The sequence below is a fragment of the Colobus angolensis genome, unplaced genomic scaffold (assembly GCF_000951035.1).
Source record: "Colobus angolensis palliatus isolate OR3802 unplaced genomic scaffold, Cang.pa_1.0 Scaffold216, whole genome shotgun sequence".
Lineage (NCBI taxonomy): Eukaryota > Metazoa > Chordata > Mammalia > Primates > Cercopithecidae > Colobus > Colobus angolensis.
The window spans coordinates 3,180,746-3,203,921 of NW_012115333.1; the positions used below are offsets into that span (position 1 = coordinate 3,180,746).

The 23,176-nt window shown below is 53.2% G+C and overlaps 1 protein-coding gene across 3 annotated transcripts in view; it reads right to left on the reverse strand.

Annotated features, from left to right (window-relative positions):
• Window positions 1-1,242: 1,242 nt before the first annotated feature.
• The window catches only part of STARD8 (StAR-related lipid transfer (START) domain containing 8), a 79,045-nt gene continuing 57,111 nt past the window's right edge, over window positions 1,243-23,176 (reverse strand). For 2 of the 3 annotated variants that reach the window (XM_011943171.1, XM_011943172.1), the window contains 13 exons: window positions 14,077-14,148; window positions 11,663-11,744; window positions 10,613-10,676; window positions 8,431-9,836; window positions 7,662-7,835; window positions 6,641-6,800; window positions 5,941-6,139; window positions 5,310-5,520; window positions 4,896-5,010; window positions 4,411-4,635; window positions 3,220-3,437; window positions 2,942-3,118; window positions 1,243-2,759 (listed from right to left, as the gene is read on the reverse strand). In XM_011943171.1, the coding sequence (XP_011798561.1) occupies window positions 2,642-2,759; window positions 2,942-3,118; window positions 3,220-3,437; window positions 4,411-4,635; window positions 4,896-5,010; window positions 5,310-5,520; window positions 5,941-6,139; window positions 6,641-6,800; window positions 7,662-7,835; window positions 8,431-9,836; window positions 10,613-10,676; window positions 11,663-11,744; window positions 14,077-14,148 (3,221 nt within the window). In that variant the 3' untranslated portion in view covers window positions 1,243-2,641. The remainder of the gene's footprint in view (window positions 2,760-2,941; window positions 3,119-3,219; window positions 3,438-4,410; window positions 4,636-4,895; window positions 5,011-5,309; window positions 5,521-5,940; window positions 6,140-6,640; window positions 6,801-7,661; window positions 7,836-8,430; window positions 9,837-10,612; window positions 10,677-11,662; window positions 11,745-14,076; window positions 14,149-23,176) is intronic. The other variant, XM_011943173.1, reaches the window with a different exon arrangement.

Here is a 23,176-nt window from a genome sequence, read left to right on the forward strand (position 1 = left end):
TCCAGAGCTGCAAGATTGGGGGAACTCTCTGGCCCTTTCAAGAAGATCCCTCCTCTTTATCCGTCTCCTAGCAACCATCATCTGAGTGCTGAGTCCCATCCTCTGTACCCTACCACCAACCTCCTTCCAAGAGAAGGTGGGCAGTGCCTGGGCCAGAAGGCCCCGATGCCTTCCTCAAGAACTACTGCCCAGAGCATCACACTGGTATCCCTTAAGCCCAGCACCGCCGGAGTGATCTCCCAGCCCATACTCAGACACAAGGGGCCTCCATTTAGTTTTCCCAAAGGCAGGGGGCTGACTGGGTCCTCTGCTCTCACTCACTCACTTCCAGGGCTAGCCAAGACCCCTAAGTGGCAGCAGTGAAGAAAGGCCAAGGCATGTAGGGACAACTGAGCCCAAGACAGAATGAATAAGGTGACATAGCAGCGGGACTGGACAGGCACCTCACTGTTTAGGCCGGGTCGGAGTGCAGACTTGGGTGGTGCAACCTGAACACTTACCGAGACAGGCTTGTGGCAAGGTATGACTGGCCTCGTTTGACCCATGAGGAGGTTGACGTACCCAGAGAGCAGGGCTTGCCTGCCCAGGCTACTGAGAGCACTTCAGGGATGCAAAAGTCCAAAGCCTGGACTTTCTCTCTAGCTGCTCTTCAGAGCCTGGGATTTTATGGCCATGTAATACGGCAGAGGAAAGCCCCTTCCTTTGGGAAAGTCAAGATGAGAGAGTTTCTCTAGGTCCCCAGGCTTTGCTGGTCACTGGAGCCATACCAGAGGCTGCCTTGAGGCACTCAGACTTCTTAGGTTGGCTTACAGGTGGCACAGGGCCCCCTAAGCCTCCTGGGGCTGGGACTTCACTCTTCATTCAAGCTGTTTAGAAGGAGAAGGAATGGCCACTTAGCCAGGCTCATCTCTCCCTAGGATGCCTGAGGTCATTCATGCTTGTGGCCAGGTCATGAGATGGGGTTTGTAGCTTCTTCCCAAGTTCTGGCTAACTTTCCACCCCTTCTCCGCGCCCCCCCTCCCCGCCCCACCCCACCATGCCTGGCCACAAATCCCTCTCCAAAGAGAAGAGCTGAGGCCCTCCCCGTTCTTCCTGTGGACTCACCCAAGACCTGTTGCCAGTAAGCTGGGACTCAGCAGAGGGTGGGGTGAAAGCTCAATGCTCTGAGCCCTAACACTGAAGCCTCAGTCACAACCCCAGTCCCCAGTCCCTAGCCCATTGTCAGCAAAGACAGCCACACAGTTAAAGTGCATTTCTGGTAATGCTTTATTGATCTGAGGGATCCTGCTGCACCTGGCTCTCTGCCTCTCCATTCTCATCTGAAATGCCCCTCAGGCCTTCCAGACCCTTGTCCCCACCAGAGATTATAATACACTCATGAGAATTGATACGTATGTGTGTCTGTGCAAATGCGTGTGTGTATATATATATATATATACGTATATATGTATACACGTGTGTGTGTATCTATATAAACACATATATACACACACACATATATATATATAAACTGTACAGTATTTACAGGTACAAATAAAATAGGCTTGAAAATTACAGTGGTGGTTGGGACCCATGTCATTTCAGTTTACTCAGCAGATAGAAAAATAAAGCACCAGTGGCCTTTGAATGGCATTTGAATTTCCATGTGAGCAAAGATGGCTCGCCAGTGGGACAGAACAGGTTTGGCTTAAGCTCCAGCTGGCTGAGATAGGCCCTTCCATCTGTCTGGCCCAGGGGCCAGGTCTCTGCTTGAGAAAGGGGCTGTTATGTTAGCCCACTACTATAAGCAAAAGGGACAATGACACAGACCCTTGTCTCTTAACCACACTCTGCTTTTGCTTGGCCTGGGCAGTGGCAGTGTGTGGACAAAGGCTACACAGGACCCCATGGGGTGGCAGATAAAGTGTGAAACCCAAGTCAGGGAAAACTGGTTTCATTGGCATCTTGAGACTTGAGAAAGGAAGCCTCTCCACCCTCACATCCCAATCTATGCCAAATCGTCATGTCGCTTATTAGGGGCCTGTCAGTGCCTACTCTTAACTCAGCCTCTTAAAATTCAGCATCATATTTACACAAATGAAAACAGCTCATGGTGATTGGGGCTGCCCTGCGCTCCACCCCTGTGCCCATTCACTCCAGTCCAATTCCTCTGAAAAAGACACTTCAGGGCCAGTGTTGGCCCCAAAGGCAGGACCAGAACCTCCTGTCCAATCTCAAAAGCACCCTTGCAGGAAACAAGACGGCTTGCCCTCTCAGTCTGGTGGAGAGCTGGGATCACACACTGCTGTCGACCTCTTTGCCCCTGCAGGCGGGGAGCTGTGGAGGCTTCAGGCCAAGTAGCGGCCTCACAGGCAGGTGGCTGGCGGCAGTAGTCTTGCTACTCATGCGATTCTCTTCTCTTTTCGGGAGAGTAGAATACAGGGTTGGGGGTGAAGAGGGAGTGGAGTTGCCTAAATTCTCTTTTTCTCCCCTCTGTGTGCAGAGGAGCTTTAGGAAAGGGGACAGGACAGGCAGCTGGAGCCACCTGGGCCTGGCTCTGCTCCTGACAGCAGCACCCAGGGGGCTGCTCTGCTCTTATTCCCCCTCACTCCCTTGGTGCCCAGGGGGCCTGGGTGGTGCCACCCTGGGACCAGCCCAAGGCTCACAGTTTTGTCTCAGGGCCCGCTGCCTGCAGGGTGGGGAAGGAGTCCCGGATCTTTGCCACTTCCATGGCACACAGGTGCCCAAAGACTTTGTTGTACCAATCAGGAGAACGGCCCCTAGGGAAGTAGAAGAAACCAGGCATGAGCAATGTGTTTTTCCCTGGAGCCCTCACCAGGGAGAAGGAAGAAAGGACTTGTCCCAGCCCCAGGGATCGACAGCATGGGGCAAAAAGGAGGGGCAGAGGCAGGGGAAGGGGTCAAGGCCAAGGGGGTCGAGCAGGCTGTCCCAGGCCTGGTACCTGAGGTCAGCCCGGCAGATGTATGTGAGCCGAGAGCGGCCCAAGCCACAAGGCTCCATGAGGTACTGGGACGTGAGCATGAGGGCCCGCACACCCGACTCTGGCACAGGTTGCTCAGGATCCAGGGACTGGGAGACAAGCAGGCAACCCCCACGAGGCAGGTCAGAGCGCCACATCCTGTTGGAGAAAGGACACATAGGCTCAGATTCCTAGTGCTGGTTTCCACCCCACTTCTCTGGCCCCCCAAGCACAGCAGGGTAGCAGCTGTGGCCCCTCACCGAAGCACCACAAAGTCGCGGCAGGGATGGGGTGCCATGCTGTCGGTGACATAGTGGTACAGCTCCACACCCGGCATCAGGGCTTCCAGCACCTGGGCCCGCAGCAGATCCTCATCCCAGAGGGCCCGCTCCCGGAGAACACGATGCAGCACCACAGCTGGGGGGGCTGCCACCTCTGTGGACGCCTTCCACAGCCGCAGGGGGTGCCCGTCCGGTGCCTGTGAGCCACAGGAGTGGGGATGGGGGCAGCTGTCAGGGTTGGAGAACTCTGACTCCAGCCCTAAGTCCAGGCCTCAAACCGCAGCGCCTGAGGTTTAATAGGGTAGGCTGCAGAGCTCCTCTGCTAACCCTGGCCAGACTGAGACAGTGCTCCCATGCTCCCTGCCCTCTCTCTCTCTTTTCTGGATGTCTGCTTTTCAGTCTGTTAGACAGCATAAAGAGATGATGGGGCACACATTCTCAGAGGCCTCTCAGGCCCTAACATGATGGGCACAGTGCTTGGAGGTGCGGGAAGATGGTGATTGTCAAGGAGCTCGCCATCTAGCACAGGCAGTAAAACACATGCACAACAAAAGCTGCCACTTACAGAGCCTTTTGTATGTACCAGGCACTCACCCTGATCCTACATGGGAGGTTTTGTTATGACCGTTTTTTACACAGGACACTTCAGGCTTGCAATCTTACTCAGAATCCACGTCCAAGAAAGAGCATGACCAGTGCCCAGAGGGGAACAGAGAGAAATCCCCTCCATCCTGGGGCATGACAGAAGGTTCTGAATGGAGGAGGAACACATTCCATTGTCGCTAAAGGTGCCTCGGGAAATGTAATGCTCGGGGTCAGGGCAGTTCCGGCAGCAGGACCGCACGAAGGTGCAAAATGCAAGGATTCAGCTGGACTGCGGGGCAGGGAGAGATGGGAGTTGAGGCTATCAAAGCAGCATCGTATCTGGAATGGGGCTTTTGGAAGGTCATTCTGGCAGGTGGTTCCTGAGAGAGTTCCCTTGGTCTCATTTGGTTCTTGATTCCTTAAGGTACTTTCTTGACTCTCTGACACTTTCCAAGGACAAGGCCGAGGCACAGCGAGACTTGGGGGGCAGCTCCTCTCCGGCTCCTTCCTTTGGGTTCCCTGACTCCCCTTGCCTGCACCATGCTCTCCCAGCCCCATAGCAGCCACCTGTGGTGTGGTACTCACCTTCCTGCAAGCCAGTTCCGTGTGCTGGGGCCCTGGCACGCTCATCCAGCCCTTGAAGCGCTCAGCAGCATCACGCAGCAGGTCCTGGATGCTCTCCTCCATGTAGAGGCTCAGGCTTACCCCCGCAGCTTGGGCCTGACGCAGCTCAGCCAGGGCTGGGCCGGGAGGGCTGAGCTCAGCTGCACTGTAGGAGCTGCACAGCTGCAGCACCATGTCCTGGGGCACCTGAGAGGGCACACACACAATGGGCTGCAGCTCCAGAGAGCAGGAGACCCCATGGGGTCTGTCAGGTTCACATTAAGGGCAGTGGAGAGGTCCAGCTACCACAGCAAGGTAGATGAGAAACATTGTGGAGGAAGAGTTGGGGGTATAAGCTTGAGGGGTATGTGTCAAATTGGGTCCTATCCCTGACTTGGGGCACCGAGGTCAGGCATGATGGTTCCCCCAGGTCTGGTAAGTAGGCACCATTGCCTGGGGTTACTCACCTGGAAAAGTTTCTTGCAGTCACTGATCATGTGCGACAGGCCCTGGGTGGCTGCCATGTTGTCACTCAGGTCCCTAGGGCCTGGCCTACCAACAAGGCTGCATTTGCTCTTGATCCTAAATGGGGCAGGAGGTGGTGAGAGGAGAGATGGCACAAGGGCACAAGACAAGATGACAGACAGGCTGCTTTGTAGCTGCCAGGTAGCCACTTTGTCAAACTTGGCCACAAAACAACCTGCTGCCTTTTGGAAGGCCCTGCTCCACAGATCCCACCAGCCCAGGGTCCCTGCGGAGTCAGGCTTACTCCTTGTGGTGAGGACGAGACACAGCAGTGCCAGCCATCAGAAGCCAAAAGTCCAATGGGGCCCAAATTGTCTGGACCTGGCCCAGCCCTGACATGCCGTGCCCCATTTCACCTGGGAGAGGGGCTCTCCTTCTTAGAGACATTGAGGTGGAAGATGGAGGGCGCCAGGCACACTGCCAGGTTGCCTGCTGTCATCTGGTTTTCCTCGGCAGAGGCAATGTCACTTAAGAAGTAGAGCAGAGTCTGTAGCACCTCTCGGTTCTCATCGGGGAGCAGCAAGGTGGCGGCTTGTGCTGCTGCCAACCACTGATCCTTGGGGAGGACTGTGAGGAAGCAATGGAAGAAGAGCCTTCCTTACTTCCCCAGAGGCCTCAGCAGCCAGCCTCCTGCTTCCAAGGGGGCAAAAGGCACAGAAGTCCCGAGGGGAGCGGCGAGAGGGAAGGGAAAAGTTCAGTTCTGTGAGGTCTCTGGGTGCTTGATCTAGCTTTATTACTAATGTACAGTGTAACCTTAGGTAGTTTCCCTTTCTCCCCTCAGGGCCTCAGTCTACCCTTCCATATAGTGGGTTTGGGGAAGCAGAATGGTCTCTCTGCAAGGGCCTTTCCAACTCCAGACAGTAACTGTTCCAATCAGCTCACAGGTCCAGCTACATTTGCCTGCACCAGGCTTATCTTCCACAAGGCCTGGGATTCAGGGAGGTTGAGAATGGGGCAGGCTGTTGGGGATAGGAGTGGGTGACTCACGCTGGTAGATCTGGAGGAAAGTGGTGGTGAGCTTGCTGGTGAAGATGGGCTCAGGCAGGTCCCGGAAATATTGCTTTAGCAGGTCAGCCACGTCGTAGGCTGACTGGCCCTCATAGCAGACATTGTCAGGCGAGGTCTCATTCATTTGGCGCAGTTTCTGGATCCTGGACTTGACCCCAGACTTGCGGAAGATGCCTACCTGGTCCACGCAAGGGAGGGAGGGAGGGAAGAAGACATGCGTGAGTAGGAGGGAGAATGTGAGGCCAGTCCTGGCCTGGGTGTCAGGAGGTTAGGCCACCCCAGAGACTTCAAAGCCCATCAGGCCTCCTGAGGGGCAGGGTAGGAGACAAATGGGAAAATCAAAGAGAAGGATTTTTAGAGCTTCAGGACAAAAAAGAAAAGATGCTTTTGTGGAGATGAGTAGGAAAAGGTGGATCTAGGCAAATTCAGGCTCCCCAGAAGATAAGGACTATGGAGCCTGGGCCGGAAAGAAGGTAGCACAGAGCTGGGCCTAAGGAGTAGAAAGGAGTTTCATCCTTGCTGGTCCTTGCTGAGAACAGCAAAAGCCTCTGGTGGACCAGCCCAAGTGAGAGGGAAGGCCAGAGCAGTTCCTCACCCCAGCTCCTCAGCCTTCAGCCCAATGCCCACCAGCACCCCACCCCTGTACCATCCCCCTACAGGCTGCCCCACAAGGGCTCACTTGGTCCAGGCACTGGCTGCGCAAGTAGCGCATGGCTTGCTGAATGCTCTGTGGCAGTGGCTGGCCCGTGCGCTGCACATGGATGAGGGGTGGCACCCCAAATACGTGCTGTCCCCGGTAGTCTGGGGTCTTGTTTCTCCTCATGAACTTGGGCATTGACCTGTTTGGGAGAATGACAAGTGATCAGATAGGGAGAACACAGTTTGGAGACTCTGCCTGCAGTCTTAGAGGATCAGGTGGGGTGAGGAGGATAAGGCACACACCACTGTCCCAGAGTCAACACTCATCGAGCACCTGCTTTGGGCGCAGCAGCCCCAGGGAGTCACAGAGGAACACAGAGAGCTCTCAGTCTGGCCAAGGAGATGACTGTGTCAATAGGCAGTAACAACTCCTGTGGCCAGTAGGAGGCCAAGAACTTGGGGGAAGACCCATTGAGGGAGGGGAACTGTACCTAGTGAGTTAGGGAAGGCTTCAGAGAGGATGTGGTAACTCAGCAGGCTCTTGAGGGATAGGAAGGCATTGTCCCAGAGGAGAAATGGGGAAAATGCATTCCAGGCACAGCACAAACAAAGGCAAAGAGGCAGGAAAAAGATCATAGCACGTTCACGGAAGGATGACTGGTCCCACTGGTCTGTAAGGTGGGGTTGCTTAGGAGGGGTAGGCTAAAGAGCCAGAAGGATGGAGCGGGACCAGAACAGGAAGGAGTCATGGTGGGAGGGAATCTGGACAATGAGAAGCCAGAGAAAAGTGTTTATCTGGAGAGTGACAACCACACCTGCATTTTAGAACAATCTCACTAGTTGCAGCACGGAGGTTGAGATGGAGAAGACACAGCTGGAGGACTTCAGGTCCTCTGCCCCATACCCAGCCTCACCAAGCCCCTCCAGCCTCCTGGCATATCACACTGCTCCCCTGGCCTGTGGGCCCTGCCTGCCTGCACCCACCTCCTGGGCTGACCCTGCCTGGGGCCGTGGACCTGAGTCAGCAGTTTCCCACCCTCCATGGCCCAGGAGCCACTCACCAGACCCAGCCCTGCTTGTGGGGCACAGTGTACTTCTCCATGAAGGCAGTAAGCCGCAGCAGTGAGCCCTTGTGCAGGAGGTTGATCTGGCTTGCAAACTGCCGGTTGATCTCTAGTGACTCTGAGTTGAGGCTGGGCCGATGGGAGTTCTGGAAGCTATGCCAACGGAGCTTCCTGGTGGGGGGCGGTGAGAGGGGTGGAGAGGCCCAGAGGAGCAGGTTTGGCTAAACCTTAGAAAAGGTGTGTGTTATTCTGGTCCCCTTTTTTCTCTCCAAAGAAAACATGCAGGGAGTTGGGACCACTTTCAGCGCTGCTGCTGAGGCCCCAGGGTGGAAAAAGCTTGGACTCAGCTTCTTAGGGGCCAGGAAGTTCTTGGGGAGGGTGGCACAGAGCTCAGGCCCATCTAGTGCCAATAAGCAGTGAAGCCCCCTGCCCATTCCAAAACTACCGTGGAGGGGCTGCTCCAAGAAACTCTGAATGGGCAAACCTGGGGACCAGAGACCATCTCCTCTAGCATCCTCCCTCACTTTACAGATGAGGAAACTGAGGTCCAATGAGGAGAGCATCATTTCCTCAAGGCCACAGCAGAGGCAGGTTCTGGACCTAACTTTCTGGATTCCCAACTCCTGTACTCTATTCTCCTGAGCTGGCTGTGAGGGGATAATGCAGCCCCCAAGCACTTAGCCCTGGGCCTCATGACTGAGAAATCAGCTTCAGAGACAGAGAACAGGAGTCCCTGCGTCCACCCCATCCCAACCCAAACTCTCACCTGCAGGGTCTGGTAAGTGAGGCCCCAACACCTGAATCGCGCCGTTCACGGGGCATTGATGCCTGGAGTCCAGCCAGGGGCCCCGCAGCCTCAGCCTCATTCATGGAGTTCCCACTACTGTCAAGTTCGCTGGAGGAGGCCACAGTATCAGAAATGGAGTGTCCTTCCTCCACAGACAGGCTAGAGGCAAAGGTGGGTTCCCCGCCTGAATGTGCCTCCTGCTCACTGTCCTGGGCTGGGGCTGGGGCCGCGGCCTCAGTCTCTTCCTGTGCCAGTGGCTCAGCCTCAGCTGGAGCCTGAGCCGGAGCCAGGACTGCTGGTTGGACTTCAGCCTGGGCCCAGGCTGGGGACTCTCCATGGGCCAGAACCTCCATCTGGCTGAGAGCCTCAGCTTGGCATTTGACCTCAACTGTGGCTATTTGTACTGATGAAGTGGCCTCCTCTTCTTCCTCATCTCCAAGCCCCAGGTCTGAGTACATGGCCCGAGACCACAGCTCTACTCGTTGCTGTAGCCCCCACACGTGCTGGAGGATGTCGTCTAGGTGAGCATAGCTGCCCCCACTCTCCTCATCATCTTCATCTTCAGCCTCGACCCCAACCATTACAGGCTCACCTGGGTACAGCTCAGGTAAGTTGTCATACGTGCTGGCATGGCTGCCCGTTGAGCCACAGGAGCCCCGGCGCCCCTCACAGCCCCACCGCCTACCTGACTGCCAGTCTGCCAGGCGGTGTCCGTCCTCAGGACACAGGCTCTCAATGGACAGAGAGCGAGGGAATGTGCCTGGTTTGTGGTCCCCAGGCACATGCACCAGGCAATCACCCCGGTGTATCCGCTGAGGATGCCGGAACAAGGCCACAGGCCAAGCCTCCCAGGCCTTCCGAGTGTTGGCACCACTGCCACCGGCTGAGGTGGCGGCCCAGTTCTTGGCCCTGTAAAATCCGGCTGAGAGGAAGCCACGACAACTGCGGAAAGATGAGGCTTTGGAGACCTTCTCTGAGGCGGCTGGACTACGTTCGGGCTCTGCTTGCTGGCTGCCACTCTTTTCCTTCCGCCTCAGAGACTCAAGGTGCTTGAGGAAGCTACGGTTACGATGGCGCTTCTTGGCTTTGTCCTGGGGACCCTCCTGGCCCTGGGTGGGGCTGAGGAAGGGCCGGTCACTCAAGCTGGGGGCACAGCCTGGCAAGGGCAAGTCTGCTGGCTCGGGTGGTAGGCTCACGGTGATGACTGGCAGAGAGGTGGCACTAAGCTCGGTGAGGACGCTCTCACAGCTTGAGGTCACTGGCAGACCAGGGCTCGGTGGGGCCAACAGATCAGAGGACCCCATAGGAGACCAGCACTTGCTTTCCTGCTGGAAGGCCCAGTGGCTACTGATGGTACACTGCTCTTCCTCTTCTGAGTCTTCATTCTGGGAAAGGCACTGCAGGGTCAGGTCAGAGAAGCCCAGGCCACAAGTCCTTGCCTGTACTCCACTCTCTGCTTCCAAACTCCTGGGGGACTCTGAGATGAAGGGCCCTGCTTTCTGGCTGAGAACATGGCCTAGGTGGGTAGAGCTAGCTCTGGGAGTGCCAGAGGAAGCCAGGAGTCACAGACAGAGCCCAGATGTATGGTAATGGTAATGGTCAAGTAACTAATCTAACCCCCCTTCCAATTTTACAGATAGGGAACAAACCCACAAACCAGAAGCCACTTGCCCAATGTCAATGACATACATTAAGTCAGTGACAGACCTTCCCAAGCTCTGGGCTGTAGTCTTAGATTAGAATCACAACAGAGGTGGACGGAATTTGAGATTTTCTAGTTCATCTCCTTCTTTGCAAAATGGGGAAACTGAGGCCCAGAAGGGAAGAGGTGTCCCTGAGGTCCCTCAGCAATCAGGCAGAGCTGAGACCAGGCCCCATGGGCCTCCTGTCTCACAGCCCAGGGCTTTGGTAACTTGGCTGCCCCACCTGACTACAGGCCTCTGGTATAGAAAGCCCCAGAAAAAAAAAGCAAGAAAGTGAGTTCCCAGGAAAGAATGGGGTCATAGATCTCCTCCATCTCTACCCCTAGCTGGGGAAAGGTACTGCTCTGGACAGCTCAGACTCCTGGGATACTAGAGCTAGTTTTACAAATGGTTTACGTATGCCCTGGGTTTCCTTATGGCGCCACAAGACGACAGACCCGTACTTTGCCATGACTCACCTGCTTGCTTTGAAAATGAACCTCCAGTTTCATCGAGGCACAATTGTTCAAGGTCATCAGCCTCCTGTAATAAAGTGGAAGTGTCCACCCAAGGTGGACATCCCCAAAGCCTGGCCGAGCCTACCAAGATGCACCCACCACTTCACATGCCCAAGCCATCAAAACTTCTCGCAAACTCCAATATTCCTAAGTTTTAAGAACCAGAGACAATGCTGGCAAGATTATGGTCTCTGCCCTCCAGGAGCTTACAGAGAGTGGAAATAAACCCTACAGAAATGGGACATGTTCCAAGACAGAGCAGACAGAAGGCACAGCAGACAAACACAGGGAGAGACAAGTAACTTCCATGAAGAAGGGATGCAGTCAGAGAAGGCGTCCTGGAGGACGCAAATGGGATTTTGAGAGTGAGAGAAACAGGGACTCTTACCCAAGCTTACACAGGACACTGTAGGTATACAGTCAGCAAACAGATCAGTGGGCATGAGACCAGTGGGGCTAAGGCTAATGAACCAGCTTGCAAAGGGCTTTGGGTTGTATACTAAAAAGTCTGCATTTTTATCCTTAGGCAGTGACAAATTTTAAGCAGAAAGAACAACCATTTGGAGCTGTTACAATGCTGAGGCTGGTGGATCTAGATGGATCTGGGAGTGGGGTGAGGGAAGGCGGAGAGGGGAGGGGAAGAGATGGGTTATCAAGACTAAAGCCAGTTAGGCTGAAGCCTTGTGATCGATCCAAGGAGAAGCCATGGTTTGGCCTCAAACAAGGGCCAAGCTCTTTTAAGTAGAGAGGGACTGAAACAGAGGAATATTTGGAGGCTATAACTTTAGGAGAAAAGAAATAAGGCCAGATCTTGGCTTTCTAGCTAGAGTGACTGGGTGGTTGAGGGTGTCACAAACACAAAGAACAGAATGAGCAATGTGACCGCAGAAGATAAGCTTTGTTAGTAAGCTGGGCTCCTCCTCCGTTAGAGGGTACAAGGGATGTTTTTTCCCACGAGGAAGCTTCAAGCTGGGCCTTTGGTTTCCCGGGCCTGACCCTCAGCCCACCTACCTACACAGGGCCCCCAAAGAGTCCTCGTCCAGAAAACCGTGCTTTTTCTTCACAGAGCCAATATCCAGGGGAAACGAACCTTCTGTATGGCAGAGAGAAGCAAAGATGAGTCCAGTGGTATATCACAAACTCAGCCTCAGCAGCCCTTGAGCTGGAGGGGAATAGCCAGGAAGGAGGGGGAGCAGGAAGACAAGAGGCAAAGCAGACGGGAAAAACGTCAGGAATAAAGGAGGGTGCGCAGGGATTTCAGGGGAAAGGTCTGGGAGAGGCCTAGAGGGCTGAGCTGGACCCAAGAATTCTGTCAGTGAGGCAGGTCTATGGGAGATAGCAGGCCCAAGACCCCAGGTGACTGCCAAGAGCCCAGTATGGGTTCCCCCATTCCCCTTTGAATCCTGGGCTGCTCAGGCAGGGAAACTTCTCCTTGGCCCAAGGTGAACCTGGGGGAGTAGGGCAGGAGCAAGGACAGAAGGGACAGGACAGCACAGTAGCCAAACAATACCTTGCATCCCCCTGTGTCCCGGAGCAGTAGGAGCCCACTCCCTGGGACTTAGGGAGGGGAGAGGGGAAAGAAAGGAGTTGGGGGAATGGAAGAGAGAATCTGAGAAGTCTCACAGCTCTCTACCTTACTGGTGAAGCAAGCCCATTTGTTCCTTTACTCATTCAACTAATGAGTATCCAATTGAGCATCTACTTTGTGCTAGGCATTTGAGCAAACCATACAGCATACAACAGTGAACACAACAAAAATGGTTCCTGCCTTCATGGAGTTTACGCTCTTAAAGGAAACAGGTAAGCAACGATACTTAAAACCAAGATGGTGCAGTTACAAATGTCATGGAAGACATCAGCCAGCATGATGGCATAAAGGGAGGCTGGTAGGGGTGGCGGCTGCTTGTAGACAGGTGGTCAACAGAGAGCTTTCTGAAGCAGTGACATCTGAGCTGAGTCCTGAAAGATGAGAAGCAGCCAGCTGTGCAAGGAAACTGCAAAGAGAGTTCCAGGCAGGAGGAACATCAGCATCAAGGCTCTGAAGAGGGAAAAAGCTTGGTGTGAGCAAGTGTAGAGAGGAGCCCTGTGAACAAAGGTAAGAGTAATCAGTGGAGGTTGGAGAATGCAGTCTGACAGGCCAGAACAGAGCGTCTATGTGTATTTCATTCTGAGTGTGCTGGGAGGCCATCGGAGGGCTTGGAGCAGGCCTGACAGTCAGACCTATGGCCAACAAGAGCCCTCCAGCTGCAGTGTAGAGATGAGAGTGCAAGAGCACAGGAAGCTGCTGTACTAGCCCAGGTGAGCCGTGACACTGGGTCACACCAGGCTGTGGCAGTGGAGGTAGTAAGAAGTGGATTGATTCAAGATACGTTCTGGAGGGAAAAAGGTCTTGCTGAAGGGTTAAATACAGGAGATGGGAACAAGGAGGAATTAAATTAAGGATGACTCCTAGGTATGGGGCTTGAGTAAGTGGGTAAATGGTGGTACCATCAGGAGTTGGTTTTAGACCTGTTTAATCCGAGACACCCATCAGACATTAGAGTAGAGAGATTGAATTGGCAGCTGTGACTATATGAATCTGGAGCTTGGGGATGAGGTCTGGACATTTGGAAGTCATCAGAATATGGATGGTACTTAGAGAAAGCTCTCATGAGAAAGAAATGTTGAGAGAGAAGAGGGCCCCTGACCGAGCCCTGGGATATCCTAACCTTTAGATATCAGTTAGAGGAAGCAGAGTCAGCTAAGGAGACAGAACCCAGCCAGAAAGGCAGCCAGGAGAGGGGGGTGTTCCAGAAGCCAAAGGAAGAAGTGGCCAGTGGCACTGAACGCTGCTGAGAAATGGAGCAAGATGAGGACTGGGAAGTGACCACTGAGTGTGACCACATGGAGGTCACTGGTGAACTGACCAGGCAAGTTGACCAGGCGAGGTGGATGTGAAGCCAGGGTGCAGTAGGGGTGTGGGAAGAAAAGGGGAAGGGAAACAGCAAATGTGAAGAACTCTAGAAAAACACAAAAGAGAAATGAAGGAAAACAGAGAAATGAGGCCACCACTGTGGTGCAAGTGAGGCCAAGGCTGGGCCACTAGGGTGTACAACTCCAGGCGGCATTCTTCGCACTGTGTGTACCCACCCACATGGCATCCTCAGGATTGGTACCATGTGGTGACCCTGGTCAAGACAAGGTACTTTAAAGGCATGGGCAACAGCAGAGTTTGTGGCAGTTGTGAGAGCAATCTTGCAGAGATGATGTGGGAGAGAAAGGTGCAACTGCAGGAGCAAAGTCCCTGAAAAAAATCGGAGCAGGGCCAGGAGACACTGCTTGTGTGTAGCTGGAGAGAGAATCTAACTTGCCCCATTTAACAGACAAAAAACTGAGGGCTAGGGGAAGTATGTAACGGGGGAGGGTAAACAATTAAGTGGCCTTACCTTCAAAAAGCTGCACATACTGAGGGAATCCTGTCGCTCGAAGCCACTCACATGCTCTTTTGGCCTCGGCTTCTAAAACAGAACAAGGGAAAGAAACAGGCAAAGAAATGGGGTTAGGAGGGTGCTGACGCCAGGGCCCTAGGTGTATGCTGCTCAACCCCAGCAGGCAGGGATATCTCATTCTGGTGATCCAGAAATGGCAAGAGAAGGCCAGAGGTCCTAGCACATTTGCTCCAAGTCATAGCCAGCCAGGAGGACCTCTGCTCCCCAAACCCTACTGTCTGGGCATCCTGGCCCTGGCTTTCTTGAGTCTCATTCCCTGCCTCTTCCAAACCCTTCCCACTTTCCCACCCCCTGCCCAGGAACCAGGATCATCTGGGGTCAAGGAGGCCTGCTGGGATAAGAAGCCACAGCTGTGTCCACCCCCGAGCCTTTCTGAGGGACCTACCCCCTTCCAAGGCCTTGGGTAGACCAGCCTAGTCCAGGCAGGAAATAAGAATGCTCAACCATTCCTCTCTTTCTCTTTCTCATCATCACATGTAACATTCTTCAGCACTTTGACAGCCAAATCTCATTTCACACACACAATAACCAGTGATGGCTTTGCTATTCCCATTTTACAGACATACAAACAGGCTCAGCCTACGGTCTCACAGTGGACAAAGCAGCAGTGCCAGGGTTGGAATCTCAGCTGAGTCTGACAGCAGCATCCCCATGCTCATTCCAGTCCTCCCTCCTCAGGGAGCTTCCCAATACTGCCCTAGCTCTCTTGGCCTATTTGTGTCATAGTGCAGTGCTGAGTGGCATGAAGACACAGTACTGGCCTGTTGCGGTCTTGGGGGACCATGGCTAGGTCAGCCTGTCACCTCTGCTCTGGGAGTTTTGGCACAGAGCTGGGCACCCCTGCCAGCGCCAGCGGAGATGTGCAGCTGGACTGAAGCCACAGAGGAGGCACTTCTAGTCAGAGTAGGCCAAATACCAGCAGCAAAGCCCTGCGCCTGCCCGGGCGGTTATTTGCTTTCCACCCAGGTAATGCCAAGATGAGTGGGGCTGGGACCATGGGACCTGGCATCGCAGGGATGGTGGGGGAAGTCAGCTGGCTTTAGCAGAGCTGATCTGGCCACAGAGTCCTGCCCTCAACATGTCCTCCACTTCCTCAGCACCTGTGGCCACAGTCTCACCTGGCCCCCTGACCAGAGGACTCTAAGGAGGCTGGTGAGGTTTTTCCAAGACAAGAAGAGCTCTCTCTTCCCAGTGCTCACTCACAAGGAAACCCAGGATGAAATCCTAGTGGCTGGGACAGATAAGATGAAGGACAAAACAGTATTTCAGAGATGCTAGGTGAGTAGACAGTGGAGGGAAGAGTGGGGGAAGTTAAAAGTCAGTCAGAAAAAGTAATGGGCTCCTCAAGGGTCACATACTGATGAGGATTTGAGGGAAAGAAGAGAGGGCTCTGCAGCCCCTGGAGCCCCTGCAGGTTTTGGGGGCAAAAGGGGGTAAGGGCAAGGATGAACATCTGTGCATTTCTGTGAGTGCATGCAACAGGTCAGTGTCCACCACAGCATCTGTCTCTACACGTAGCTGTAGCCAAATCTGCTCATGTCCACGACTCATGAGGATCACTGTGGGACTGTGCACCTGTATATACTCACAGGCACCTCAGTCTCTGCATGCACCCGCCTCTCTGTCTCTCTCTCTCTCATCTGTTTCTCTCCGTGTGCGTGTGTGTGTGTGTGTGTGTGTGTGTGTGTGTGTGTGTGTGTATGTTTTATGTTACTACAACTTCCTAACCTAAAATAGAGATCTAGGAATCGCCAGGACCTCTGAGGGGTCCCTGAAAAGTGTCTGACACAGCCCTGCTAGCAGTACCTCCACCTGTCTGGCAGGGGGCAATGCAAGCCTGAAAAAGGATCCTGTGCTCCAGGCCAGTGGTAGTCTAGGTGATGTAAGACCAGTCCAAAGGGACTGCACAGCTGCCCAGGGAGCCTTTGAGGAACATGGTTCTGCTACTAGGACAGCTGAGCTGGCTGCCACAGCCACCACCCTGTCCCTGTTCCTGTCATGCCCCTGCGATGAGACCCTTTCCCCATCTCAGCACCCATCCTGGCAGCCAGCTCTGCTTTCCTGTTATGAGGACAAAAGGGAGGTGCCAGAAGATGGACCAGGTTAGGACTTCCAGAGAGGCGGGCACAGGAGCAGAGAGTGGCCCCTAAAGGGTCACAAGTATGGCTACCCCAGGAAAGGGAGCAAATCTCTAGGGTAGGCCTGCATGCCAGAAACACACCCTTAAAATCCCACTGCAGCCCTCAGTTACTCATGGCTAATGGAGAGGATAGGAGAGGCACCTCCCTCCCCTGATGCTAGGCATTGGCCCTAGCTGGGAGTTGGCAGAAGAGGACCATCTCACTCAGGCCAATGCCAAGTTCTTTCATGACTACTTAGAGCCCTGTAGCCCGGTGCTACTCAAAGTGTAGTCCCAGACTAGCAGCATCAACATCACAGGGGAGCTTGTTAGAAATGCAGAATCCCAAGCCCCACACCCAGAACCACTATATTTAAGAAGACCCTCAGGCAAACACATTAAAGTTTGAAAAGTCTTGGTCTAAATCACATTGCTCAGTGACTCTCACCCCTGGATGCACATAAGAATCAGCTAGGAAGTGTTATTTTTAAAAATACCAGTGCCCAGGGCCCCTTCCCCAGAAGGTTGGCTTAACTGATCTGTGGTAGGACTCTCCACATTAGTATTTTTTAAAAAGTTACAGTGTAAAGCCTACTGAGGTCCAAGACACTTTTCCAAGGTCAAACACGGTAAAGTATCACAGGTGAGACTATAACCCTGATCTTTTCACTCCATGTTCCGCGCTCTTGGCCATTGCATTATGCCACCTGCCCTCATGCCAGCCAAGCAAGGAGCTCAGACTCAAAGGAACCAACCCCAGCCCCCCAGGCTGTTTTCCTGCTCCTTCCGGTCTAGTGGAGTCACAACCCAGGGTTCAAATCCTGATGCTGTCAGTCACTAGCTCTTTGACTTTGGGCAAGTTGTATAACCTCTCCAGGTTTCCATTTCCTCCTCTGTAAAACAGGAGCCACGGGATCCACATCTTTTTTCAATTTTTATTTTATTTATTTTTCATGTTTTGGGGTTTTTTTTTTTTTTCTTTTTGAGACAGGGTCTCACTCTGTCACCCAAGCTGGAGTGCAGTGGTCCTATCACGGCTCACTGCAAGCTCAAACTCCTGGGTTTGTGTGATCCTCCCATCTCAGCCTCCTGAGTAGCTAGGACTACAATAGCAGCCACCACAACACACCTGGCTAGTTTTCTTTTTATTTTTTGTAGAGATGGGGTCTCACTCTATTGCCCAGGCTGGTCTCCATCTCCTGGCCTGCAGTAATCCTCCTGTCTCCCTGTCTCAGCCTCCCAAAGTGCTAGGATTACAGGCGTGAGCCACCACACCCAGCCAGCATCCACATCTTATAGCTACTGACAGCATTAAATAAAAGACTGGAGAAAGCAAAAGCCCCTGGCACATAATACCAAGCACTCAACAAATGTGTTCCACCCCAACTCTGACTCTGAAGGGTCCCAAAGAAAAAGAGGAAATTAGAGAAAGAAGCCCAGCTACTGCATTCCCTTGTGGGTCTGGACAATGGCTTTGCCCAGACCACTGTCAGAATTGAGGCCAAATGGCTGGGGGAAGTGAGGTAAGGAGGCAGAAATTTCAAAGAGGTTGCAATTGCTCCAAAGACAAAGGAGCAAAGAAGTTCGGAGTAGGGCTACAGACTGAATTCCCCACCACCTCTCCTTAACAGGAATCTAGAGAATGTAATGGGTTATTACCAAACAGGATGTCAGGGACATTGGCTCCCCACAATACACTATCTCATGGAGGGCTGGGACGCCCCGAGGCTCCCTCCCAGATGGATCAGTCAGGGACATATGTCTTGGTGATTAAGGGCTGAACTGCGGTGCTCTGCCTTGTCCCTCCCACTCGTCTCAGCCTGCCCAGGCTGAGGCCAGGAGCGACCCCACCTCCACCCCCAGTAGACTCAATTCACCTGGGGCTGAAGCCAGGTGGCCCAGACTAAGGATTGGCTTATGTATCTGGCGGGGAGAGTGACAACAGGCAGGCTGAGGTGAGGTAGGAATGTCCGTGGTCCCTTGCCTTACCTCTATATCCAGATGTGCAGATTCCAAGGCATGGCTGCCAGCAGTTCTAAAGGCTATATTCTGCAGGCAGTGTATGCTCTGGCCAAAGCTTAGGTGATGTGCCAGGACAGGTCAGTAACAGCAGTCAGCTGGCACAAACTGGATTCCACTGAGACTTAAGCCCAGACTCTCCCTGGGGGAGGGGCCCAGATGATCCAGGCTGGGAGAGTCAGGGGAGAGGGCACACTACAAAGCTCCAGAGTCCAATCAGGCCTCAGAGCCAAACCCACAGGTCTCCTGGAGGAAGCGTCAAAGTAGGAAAGGCTGAGCAGCAGCACATGCTTTCCGAGGTCAATGATGGTATCTGCACCTACACTTACACAGGCCACGTCCCAGAGACAGCACAGAGCAGTTTTCTATGCTGAGAAGGATGCAACCAGGAAAAAAGCAGACCTTCTGGTCTTGAGAAACACTCAAGCGTAGCGCTTATGCACCCAGGAAAGAGGCAGCAACATTTCTCACTGGGAGATGCAGTAATGCCCACAGATGATCACTAAGTTGGAAAAAGAGCTTTTTTCCAGTCAAGCCAGCTTCCATGCTTGCCACTAAGTCATCTGAGACAACTCGTGTCATTCTCTAAGCTTTGGTTTCCAAATTTATACAGTGGGGACTAACGACTTTCCTGTCTACCACTGTGGTTACCTTATAGATTTGATCAGGCTTTTGCTGGTTTTGAAAGTGGCTATATAAAAGTTCTCATTAACGAAGGCTATTTTTATTAAGATGAGCTGAACTTTGTATCCATCTAGTCTTTAAGACACAGTTCAGATTGTGTACCAGTTGCAAAGAGGTGAGAGAAAAGAGCCAGGAGGAAGAGAGAAGGCAACAGGCATCTTATCTAGACTACAGGAAGTAAGGCCTCAGCCAGCCAGTGTCACCAACCCCACTCTCGGGCTGGGTATCCCCTCTTCACACCACTACTAAGCAACCCCAGTCCTTGTACCTTCTGGTCACTCAGTGGGTTATAAGACAGCTGCCCCGGCCCTGGGTTCAGCCTACTCATGCCTAACCATAAAGACAATATTAGGCATGGAGACCAGGCAGGAAGATACAGGCTCAAGACAAGCAATGGATGGATGTCACAGGGACATAGATGAAAGCATCCTTTATTACTGCTGGAGCTGTTGGGTGTCCCGTCCCATTCCTCCCTCACCTCTCAAATCTGGCTGCACGTTAAAATCTCCTGGGGAGCTTTTACTAATGGGCCCCCCCCCATGACTAGTTAAATTAAACTCTCTGGGGATAGGGTTCATTTTTGTTTGCTTATTTTTGAGAGCTCTCCCGGTGCTTCTAAAGTACAGCCCGTGATAAAGACCACCACCCTAAACAGAAAAGGCCTGCTAGAAAGCCACAGGTATAGGTCCCTGGAAAATTCTACCCAGTGACGAGTCACAGGCCTGTTCTACTCACAGGCCCACGTTCTCTCTAGACCTGAGTGCAGGAGCAGGAGAGAGAGACCAGCATCAATGTGAATGCCTATGATGACTGAGGGAAGGCAGGCAGTGGGTGTTTGTGAAGGTCATTCAGTTAGCTGACCTGCTCCCTAAGGTGACTTTAAACATGCGGTGGCCTCCTTTACCTGACTTAGCTTCCTGTTTGGAAAAGCATCGCCTCCATGGCCCTTACCAGAGGATAGGGGCCTCCAAAACAGGATCTGGTCTCCATGTTGGTCTCTCCCACCTTCACTGAGTGCAGGAGGAAAAGTCAGTGTCCTGAGGGGTGGAGAAAGACCTGGGATGCCACTATCTATGTGACAACCCCAGTTCCCAAGGCAGGCTCTGTGAGGCTGGTCCCTCAAGGCAGGGCTAGGAGGCAGGCAGGGGGGTCTCCTACCACTGCAGGCTCTGCTACTGCTGTTCAGAAATGCTAGGACCTGGCAAACCGCTCCTCAGATCATTTCTTTTGGTTGCTACAAGGCCCATGTCCTTTGGTTGCTACAAGGCGCATTTCCTTGGCCTGCTCTCCAACCCTAGAGAGGGACCTCTCTCAAGGAGAAGGTGCTGGCCTTTTGGCAGAGGGCTTGTATCTCAGAAGCTACCATCCTCAGCATGTGGCCCCAACTGCTCTGAGCAGCTCCTTATACCCTCCCTTAAGGAAATACTAAGGGACCCAGGCCAAAATAAGCTTGCCCACCAAGCCTTGAGCCCTGGCACAGGGCTGCATCCCTCAGGGGCGCTGTTTCATTTGAATTTGCACAAATCTACCCTCTAGGTTGGCAGTGCTGCAATGGGTGGCTGACTGGCTATGCCACCTCTCTCCCTGGGGGACAGTGGGAGAGGGACCTGTACTAAGAGCTGTCAGGGATTACAGGGCCACCAAGACTTTCCCTCCTGACCTTGAAGCAGACCTGCAAGGGGGTCTGCAATGCCCTATCTATGGGGTGGTCCAGTTCACTGGTGCCTCTCTCTGCTCCTGCTGCTCTTCACTGAAATCACAACTCTAACTTGATTCTTATATGGGGAGGCACAGGGAGGAAAGGAAACAGGACCAAAATAGCTCTCATCCCATATTCCAAACCTCACAGGAGGGGCACCACAGGAAGGGCCTCTGTATTTCACCCAGCCTAGGTTGGCAGTGCTGGACCCTGGCTGGCCTCTGGCTTGTTAGGTCACCGGGCAGAACTCAGGGCCCTGCTGCTCCTGTTCAGATGCCAGTCTTGGTCTTGGTTGGGGCTACAGCTGGATGCCAAGTTCTGGGCCCATGCAAGCAACACTTCTGGAGCCTCCCTGTCACAAATGAGGCACCACTAAAGCAAACAGCCCAGGAGGGGCCCCTAGGACAGGGTGGCAGGAAAAACAAGTCACTGAATCTTTTAGCTGGCCAGTGGTTAAGTTCAGGTGTGTGGTTCTACCTTCTATATAACATCCCTCTCTCAACACTGCACACCCCAGAAAAAATTTCTAGTCTCTACCACAGGGATTCTCAACCAGGGACAATTTTTACCCCAGGGGACATTTGGCAATGTCTGGAGACATTTTTGGTCATCTCAACTGGCGGGGATTAAGGGGTAAATGCTACTAGCATCTACTCAGTAGAGGCCAGGGATGCTAACATCATACACTGCACCAGACAGCCCCAAAGAAAGGTTGACTCCAGATCTGAAGCATGAGACCCTGAGGGTTGGCCTCTGCCTTATCTGGGGCCTCGGGCCCCTCTGGGCAGCCCACCCTCCCGCCAGGATGTCCTGGCGGCTGAAGTGAAGAATGGGTGCAACATTCAGTGGCGGTCCCTAGCCTTTGCACATTGTGGACACCTTGCAGGATCAGCCAGGAAGAGGCGGCAATTCTGGTTTGGCATTTTATTTAAAAATGGAAGTTACACAAGAAACCCCCAATTGTGGTTCCCCACTCCTCTCCACAAAGCAGTGGCCTTAGCTCCCGTGTGCAGCTGTAAATGAGGGAGAATCACGAGCACCCTGAGGTTAAACCAGACCTCAGGCCCACTGAGGCTGCTGGAGATTTTGGGTCCAGAGGCAGCCCAGCCTGTGGGCTCCTGGGCTTGAGCTTGGTATGGCAGGACCAAAGTAGGCAGCTGACATTCCTGCCTGGCACTGGGTTTCCCTATGACAAGGAAGGTCAAAGTTGCCACCTGCTCTGCTGCAGTTGCTCCATTAGTTTTCTTGCCCCCAAGGGCCTCCTGCCCCCAACCCAGTCCCAGGTGCTCTGACAAGGTCATGGTGCCTAGGAAAGAGAGAGTTGTTTTAATGAGCCATGTGCTACTCCGTCATCTCCAGTCCCTGGCCTAGAGGTAAATGATGCCAGCCTAACCGGTCTGGGGCAGATATTAGGTCAGCGGTGACTGCTCTCCACTTTGGTTTGAGTGGAAAGTATTGAACTAAAGGTCAGGTGAACTACCTTCTGGCCTTAGCTCCACTAGCATCTTGCATAACCTCAGGCAAGCCATTACCTCTGTCTGAACCTCAGTTTCCCCATCTCCTAATGACCGTTCCCCAAAATCTAGAGCTGCAGCAGAGATGTGTGTGATGGGTAGTGGCTGTCTCAGTGGGGGGAGCTTTTTTCCTTCCCATTCTCTTCTGAGGACCCAAGCGAGGATCCTCAGTGTACACACCAAACCCATCTTTCCCCACAACCAGCTCTCCATATGTTTCTGCCTCCCAGTGTGCCCACTGCCTAGGCTTAAACCTCAAGTCATCCTTGCTCTCTTCTCGCCACATGTATTTAATCACCAAATTCTACCAACTTTTCCATCAAATGGTTGGGCTTTTTTCTTGCCCAACTGTGCTCTAGGTTCTTCTGCCTGGATTACTTCAGCCCTCCAAGTTCCCAGCCTCTAGCCTCTCCTTTCAAGGGGCCATCCTGCCAGCTGCTTCTTCCAAGAGCCCAGCTCTAACCTGGCCGCTCCCCTACTCTACAACCTAAAGAGCTTCCACAGCCTGGGGCAGATAGCCTTGACTGCTCCCTGGCACTCAAGACTCTGCACAATCTAGACACAGCCTGATTTGAAGCTTTAAACTACTATTTATTCATCAAGCTGGAGATCAAACACTCCCTCCCACGAAGCCTCCCCTGACCTCTCACCAACCCCCTAACACCCAGTGGCTCAGTTCAATTAAGCAATCCCCTAACACATTTCCATGATCATCTCAGCAGCATGTGAGTCTATCCCCCATTCAACTGGGGGCTTCTCTGCACTGGGTACTTTTGGTCTTTGTGTTGCCACTGAAGTGTGTTAAGGGCTACCGAATGTTCTGGCAACACACAGACAGGAAGCCCTACTTCCCACTACACAGAATACAGGCCTCTGACTCTGCTCCCTTGTCTGGTATCACCACAGCACTAGAAATGGAATTGAGCACGTCTTTATCTCAAAGGCTTGCCCTAGGACAGAAATCACATAGCCAGGAACGAAGGCTCAGAGATGTGAGAACAG